Source organism: Frankliniella occidentalis, unplaced genomic scaffold, assembly GCF_000697945.3.
Source record: "Frankliniella occidentalis isolate FOCC.00 unplaced genomic scaffold, Focc_3.1 Scaffold15, whole genome shotgun sequence".
In the NCBI taxonomy this organism is placed as follows: domain Eukaryota; kingdom Metazoa; phylum Arthropoda; class Insecta; order Thysanoptera; family Thripidae; genus Frankliniella; species Frankliniella occidentalis.
In genome coordinates this window covers 728,076-734,924 of record NW_026267145.1, presented here as the reverse complement: position 1 = coordinate 734,924, position 6,849 = coordinate 728,076, and the positions used below count along the sequence as shown (strand labels likewise).

General features: G+C 60.9%; 1 protein-coding gene across 1 annotated transcript in view; it reads right to left on the bottom strand.

Moving 5' to 3' along the window:
• Window positions 1-3,342, bottom strand: part of LOC113211538 (NK1 transcription factor-related protein 1-like) — a 9,136-nt gene extending 5,794 nt beyond the window's left edge. The window contains exons 1-4 of the mRNA XM_026429931.2: window positions 3,222-3,342; window positions 1,750-2,068; window positions 768-1,367; window positions 408-498 (exon numbers count right to left, since the gene is read on the bottom strand). Of these exons, the coding sequence (XP_026285716.2) occupies window positions 408-498; window positions 768-1,367; window positions 1,750-2,068; window positions 3,222-3,311 (1,100 nt within the window). The 5' untranslated portion in view covers window positions 3,312-3,342. The remainder of the gene's footprint in view (window positions 1-407; window positions 499-767; window positions 1,368-1,749; window positions 2,069-3,221) is intronic.
• Between the last annotated feature and the right edge of the window lie 3,507 nt (window positions 3,343-6,849).

Genomic DNA, 6,849 nt, shown 5'->3' with positions numbered 1-6,849 from the left:
GGGGCGGGGCGGGCGCCCAGATCGTCGCGAGGGCGTCACGCTCCAGTAAGGCCGGCGGGCCGCGGCGGCCGCGGCACCCTCGTCATCTGGCGCGCCGTCCTCACCTCCGCACCGCGGCACGGGCGAGGGGCGAGGGGCGCGGCCACGGCTCGATCGGGAATAAATAATTCGATTTTCACCGGCGCAGGGAATAAATAATAATGTTGATGGAGGCCCATCCCCCGTTTGCCGGAAGAATCGTCGTCATCGCAGATGGGATACACCGCGACCGCGGCACTGTGGTATTGATGTTTTATGCGATGATGACCCCAACAATGATATTATTGGCCTCATCCCTAAGTGCGGGCGTAACGACATTGCCCCTCCGTTTTCATATAAAAATGACATGGAGGCGGTGCCAAACTCACCTCGTCTTTTTCTTCTTGATGCCGTTGTTGTCCGTCTTGTTCTTGGAGCTCTTGGACTCGGACTTCTTCGGGGTAGTCTGCTCGGCTGCCACTGCGACACACGATTAAAGATTACATTATGCACCGCACGAGGTTGAGAACGGAGCTGAAACGTCACGATCTATCTGCACTTCCTATCTCATCATTTTATACAGTATTATTCAGTATTATGCTATCACAACGAATGTTGCGCTTTACTTTTACTGTTCGAACGCCATTATTACCTGTAGGTTGTTCGTTCAAATTAGTTCGCCATCAGTAAAGGTCTGGGCGTACGAGTTAATGTACGCAAGTGATTTCGCCGAGGAGGGTGGGGCTTACCTGGTTGGTGGTGGCCGTCAGCGCCGCCCGCTTTGGAGCCGTGGCCGTGGCCGTGGCCGGGGCTGGGCGAGGCCACGGCGGGCTGGCTGGGCTCCTGGTGGTAGAGGCCCTGGCCCACCTCGTGTAGGCCGGCGGGGCCGAGGCCGCCGAGGCCGTGGCCGGACTGGTGGAGGTGCTGCTGCTGACCGCCCTCCATCTTGTTGTTGTTGTTGCTGGTGCTGTTGTTGTTGTTCATGTGATGCGGCGACATGGAGGGCAGCCCCAGCATCATGTCGGACAGCATCACCTTGTCGCCGACCTGGCTGGCGTGGTGCGCGCGCCCGTCCTGCTTGCCGCCGCCCGCCCCGGACAGCAGCGGCCCGGCGCCGCCGCCGCCGCACGGCCCGAAGTCCGTGAAGATGGCGTCGTCGAACGGGCCGCCGGGCATGGCGCCGTCCATGGCGTAGGGGTAGCCCTCCGTCGCCACGGTGGCCGTGTCGATGGCCACGCCCGCCGGGCCGGGGTCGCCGGGGTCGTCCGCCCACACGCACGTGGACCAGCCGCTGAGCGCAGCCGACACGCGCCACCGGTCAATCGTGGCGGAGGGGATCTCGCACGGCGCTGCGGGCAGCAGGAACAGGGGGCGCTCAGCTCACGGTGTCCGCGAGGTGCGGCTTGCACTGCGGGGCGTGCGGCCGCACGGACCTTCTGGTGCCGAGCGGTGCCCGCACGCCCTAACACGGTGCAGTATAATCATAACATGATCCCAGAGAACACGGTTTCGTCAACATGACATCAAGTGATGTCAGTGTCAAGATTTGTCGTCAATTTTGCATCAAATGGCACCTTACATAATGACATCAAAGCTGACCACCAAATGACCAAACATTGACACTACATCATTTGACGCCACTGTGACCAAACCGTGTTCCCTTTGGTTGCACGCACGGGGCCGATGGGGTACCTCCCGGAATACCTAACAGTGATCGTGCTGCACACTCACCTCCCGGACTGTCGACGTCCCCTGCCGGCTCGTCCTCCAGGGCGATGTACTCGCCGGGCGCTATCACGACGGGGTTGGCGGTGGGGGCTCCGGGGCCGCTGACCACCACGCTGCCCGGCACGGTCAGCACGAGGGGGGCGCTGCCGTCGGGGTGCACGTCGTCGTCCTGGTGCTGCACCTCGGACACGGCTTTGGCCGCGTCCTCCTTCACGGGCGCCGCGGACAGCAGGAGGAGTTTGCACGACGGTGAGGGTGTCGCCGGGCTGGCGGAGGCCTCGCCGGCCGAGGTCTGCGACACGCACGAGGACTCCTGGGGCTCCTGCAGCATGGCGTCAAAAGGCGTGGTCAGCAAAGGTGTTCCCGAGCCCCCCGCGAGGTCCTGCCAGCGGATGCAGGCAATAAGCAGTTGCAGGCTCTCCCGCTCCCCCCCGCACCACGGCCCGGCCCAGCCCACCCGTCGAGGGGGTAATCATACAGAAAGTAGTTGTACACATTTCTATAAAAGTTAAATTGAAAGTGACAAAAAGTTGGCTGAAAGGTTGAGCTGTACGCATTTTCTCGTAGTGATTACTCCGTCGAGCCCACCCCGCCCGTTGATTACCCATCCGCGAGGCGCCGACGCGTCGCCAACACGTCACCCCGTCACCCCGCGCTGGCGGACCAAAGGCCTCCGCCACCGCACCGCCCGGGACACGTCCCTCCCTGCCGCGCTGTCCACCGCGAGGCGACGTTAGTTGGCCTCCAACTGGACACCACCTAGTTTCAATGCATTGTACCGTGTGAAGCCATCATGGCTCTTCCCTATGGGCACAGCAAGTTTATGCGAGATTTGATTAGTGAGTGAGTGCCAGATGAAACCAGAAGATGCCCTCTGTGATTGGCTGACTGACGTCGTCTAAATTACTGGGCCAGGCTACCTAAGTCGCCCACCTGCAGGGCACCTCGACGCCCCCTCCCCGAGCTCTGCGCGAGGCCCCCCGGCTGCCTCGAACGGTCCTGGGCATTCCCTGCATGCGAGGCCCTGCGTGCGTTCAAGTCACCGCGCGCCTCCCGGGCCGCGGCGCCGCGGCCGACTCTGCCGGCCTTTGGCTGCGCCAGGGTTTCCACTCGGCAGTATCAGTATTGCGGGTTTGCCGACCCTGGGGGCCATGACGCCTTAAGGGTAAAGCGAGTAGGCAAACCCGCAGACTGCCGTGTCGTAGCCCTGACACACAGTATAATTTACAATCTAGAAATCAACTTGAAGCCGAACGTGTCGCATGCAACGCTGAGCAGCCACTTCCCACATTCCCGGCGCATTCATTTCCGACACTGTTCACGCTGCACATCGCACTGAAACTGCACTGTCTCTCCGAGCGTCGATCTTGTCCTCGTCGCGATCACTTTCTTTTCACTAGAGCACTTTGCGCCGTCGAACACATTCCCAGGCACAAGAGTTCATCACGATGCATCGGGGCTGGCAGTGTGCACACCTGGGCACTCGGGTCCGCGAGGGCCGCGCCGCCTGGGGGCACGCTGGGGGCGGCGCAGGGGGCGGCGCACCTCGCACCGTCGAGGAACATGGCGCGCGGGGGCGGGGCGGCGGGGGCGGCGGTCACTCACACAGGTGCGGCATGGGCGGCGGGCGCGCAGGTGGGGCGGCGGGCCGCGGCCGCCTCAAGACAGGGGCTGCCGCTCGCGGATGGTAATCACTTGGGGGGGTCGCGCGGGGGCGGCCGGCGAGGGAGGGAGGGGGGAGTTCAGCTGGGGCCCCCCGGCCGCTCACCGAATTGGCGTTAATACAATTTTCAGCACTTGTCACAATCTGGCGTATGAACGGGCCCGCAACTTGTTGAGCCCGTTAGAGACGGTCGGCCCCGGTGGCCGCAGTGAGCGCGGCGACGCGAGAGAGTCCGCGGGACGCGACCGGGACGCGGAGCACTGCGGCGACGCACTTGGGGGACGCGACCGGGACGCGGAGCTCTGTGGCGACGTACTTGGGGGACGCGCGCGAGGCACACTGCGCCGCGCTGCGCCGCGCTGCGGGGACGGAGCACGGGGGGCGCACGGAGCACGACGGAGCCACGCGCGGCGTCCTCACGGATAGCACTGTGCGCCGACTTGGGCCGACGACCGGGTGGACCGCCCCTTGGACTGGACCCGGCGGGCAGGACACGGCAGGGCCTCGCAGGGCTGCGCAGGGCTCCGCAGGGCACCTAGCCGTCAGGCGCGCACCTCCGCGCTGGCCGAGCCCCTCCGGCCCTGCTGCTGCTGCGCCCGCCTGCGCCCGCGTCACGCCCCCGGGCGCAAGGGCGGCCCCTCGCACGCACACACACACACACACACACACACACTGCACTGCAAGGCGTACCTCCACGCAAATCACCACAAACGAGCACCAATTGAAAGCACGTTCACTGCTTTAATCAAACGAATCAAGTGAGAATTGGTGATCCCTGCTGTACCACTTTATATTTTATCATTTTACCTACTCGTCCGCAGAGCGCTCCGCTCGCTCGGCTCGCGGCCGTCCCGCGGGGGAGGGGGTGCTGGAGCGGGTCCCGCCAGCCAATGGGACGCGCCAGAGCGGCCGCGGGGGCAGCGGGGGGAGGGCGGGGGAGGACTCCGCCGCCCAATCGGGGACGGGCGCGCCCGCCGACCCGCCGGCGACCGCGGCCAGCAGACGACGTCGCCGCCGACGATGACTTCGCGAGGCGTGGCGCGGCGTGGTGTGACGCGGCTGCAGCAGCGGGACCGGCGGCGGCCGCCTCGGTCCGGCTCGCCTCCGCTCGGCCCTCACATGCGGGTATCCGAATCAGCCGAACGTCGGCACTGCCGTCGGCCTGTCTGTCTGTCTGTCTGTCTGTCTGTCTGTCTGTCTGTCTGTCTGTCTGTCCGTCTGTAGTGCTTACAATGCGGTTTGCTCCAAATAATCTCAGCCAGGTTGACTGTTCTCGGTCTTCCCTGGGCCTCTCAGGCCGAGCGCCCCCTTTGGACGCACGCCACGGCCCGGTGGAGCGCCTGGCAGGTAGGCAAGCCCCAGGTGAGCAACTCGCCGCTGCTCACCGGGAGGCCTATCCTCACTTGCGCAGGCGCAAAGGCCGGGCCCCGGTCCCGTCCCGGGAAGGGGCTCTAAGCCGAGCCAAGCCGCTTTGCGTTTACTCTAACTTTACGAAAGTCGACCAATAAAAGTACGCGTCATTTGATACTCCTATACCATGAAAATGCAACAGGTCAGTTCTACTCTTACAGAGAATGGAACAGGCCTCAGGAGAGCACAAAACCCGGAACAAACACCCGGGAAAGCCCGTCGTGACAATGTGCTTTGTTTTAGCAAGTGCGTTTCGCTTGTCCATATTGCAAAGCACGCACTGCCCAGGCCTCGATACGCGCCTAAGAAACTGTGCGTGGTTTCGTCAGCGCCGAATCGCTGTGCGTGCTTTACAATGGACAAGCTGTTTGCGATAGAGCAAATTTTAGAGTAGTTCAGAGGTTATTGTCCGATTTGGTGCGTTTAGCAAACCCTATTTTTCTGTCGCTATTCTTTGTTTGGTAATGTAGTTTTACATCGCTATTCTATACTTGTACCGTTCGTACTCCATTACGACGCGTTATTATGCTGTTTGTTTGTACAAGTTAGTACGCGACTACCAGTAAAGAGGCCTGAAGGTAGGAGTTGGTACGCAAGGGATTTCCGTTTCGAGCGCTATGGAAAAGTGAGAGAATGCTCCAGCACCTTTGCTACACCATTTCGTAAGCAAATAATTGCAGAGGACATGGCGGCTCAACCAACTGCTGGTGCTGCGTGGTGAGGGTGCGGCTGCGGCTCGTGGTGCGGTCGCGGGTTGGCCTCGCTACCTGTTGTGCTCGCCCGCGGCCCCTTACCGCGAGCGCGGGCCGCCCACTGGGGCCGCCCCCAGCCTGTTGCTTGCTCAGGTTCGCGTTTCATTGTGCGGTTGGCGCACCCTCACCCCACTTCCGCCGTGCTGCTCGTTACCTGGAACCTTTTAGACTAGAGAGAAGGATTCTCCATGTGTTAGTTTTTCAGTTTTTTAGAAAGATGCAAATTTTGTCATTTACAGGTTGCAGACTTGCATTTGCATCAGATTGCTTAAAAATACTCGTCCTTTAAAAAAATCCCTTAACATTTAAAGTGTTGGTCTTTAGTTTCACAGTTAAATAAACTGCCATCCTGTCGAACAAACTTGCTAAATGGTTTCATTTTCAGGGCACATTCTACCCTGTTTTCTGTATATATTTTAAATCTGACTTTCTCTACAAACGAGTTTCCACTGGGCAATCCTTGTTGCGTACCTACCCGTAAGTGTAGTGGAGAAGTGTCCCTCTCTGCCGCGATGAGTCGCGAGCGATTGTAACGAGACCCCCGGGCTGCTCGCCGCTCGCCCCCGGGCCCCGGGCCCCGCGACGAGCCCTGATTCCAATAAAATGGTAAATGACATCGCGTCCGCCGGGCCACGCCTCCGCGTCCATGTCATGTCCAGCGCCGCGCGACGCGCCGGCATCGGAACGAATGTAATCAAATAACGCGATTTGATTGCCGGCATTAGGCGCAGGGGGGGCTCCTTGTGTTGGGGTAGGGCGGCAAGGGGAGGCCGGGCCGACCCGCGCCGACAAGTTTGAGATGAGTCGGGATTAAAAGGCGTTTGGCCGGCGCAGGCAATGCTGTTAGCACCAGCAGGGGCGGCGGCGCCTGGAGGTGGGTGGGTCGCCAGTGCCGACAGGGAACGAAATGTGCAGATTGCACGTGCCACTCTTGCTCGTCATTCGAATCCAAGTCGATGAAAAATAATAAATTTTAATCGTAATTGTACGACATCTCGCATGGAATATGTTCCTGTGCCCGGTACTACAATTTTTCACAATGCCCTTCTTTAGCAGTGTAATGCTGCAGCATACGCCGGATCGGTAGCTCATCTGGTTTACGACCAACCTATAAGATAAGATGATCTGAGATGAACGTACTGAAGGGAGAGGAAAAGAAAGAGGAGGGGGCAGACTTAATTAGGACCGGACACTGAAAGGGACTCCGAGACTCGCTCTCTCACGTTCTCGACTACCAGCATGAGAGCGCGCGGGAGGCGGAGGCGCGCTGCGGGTGCG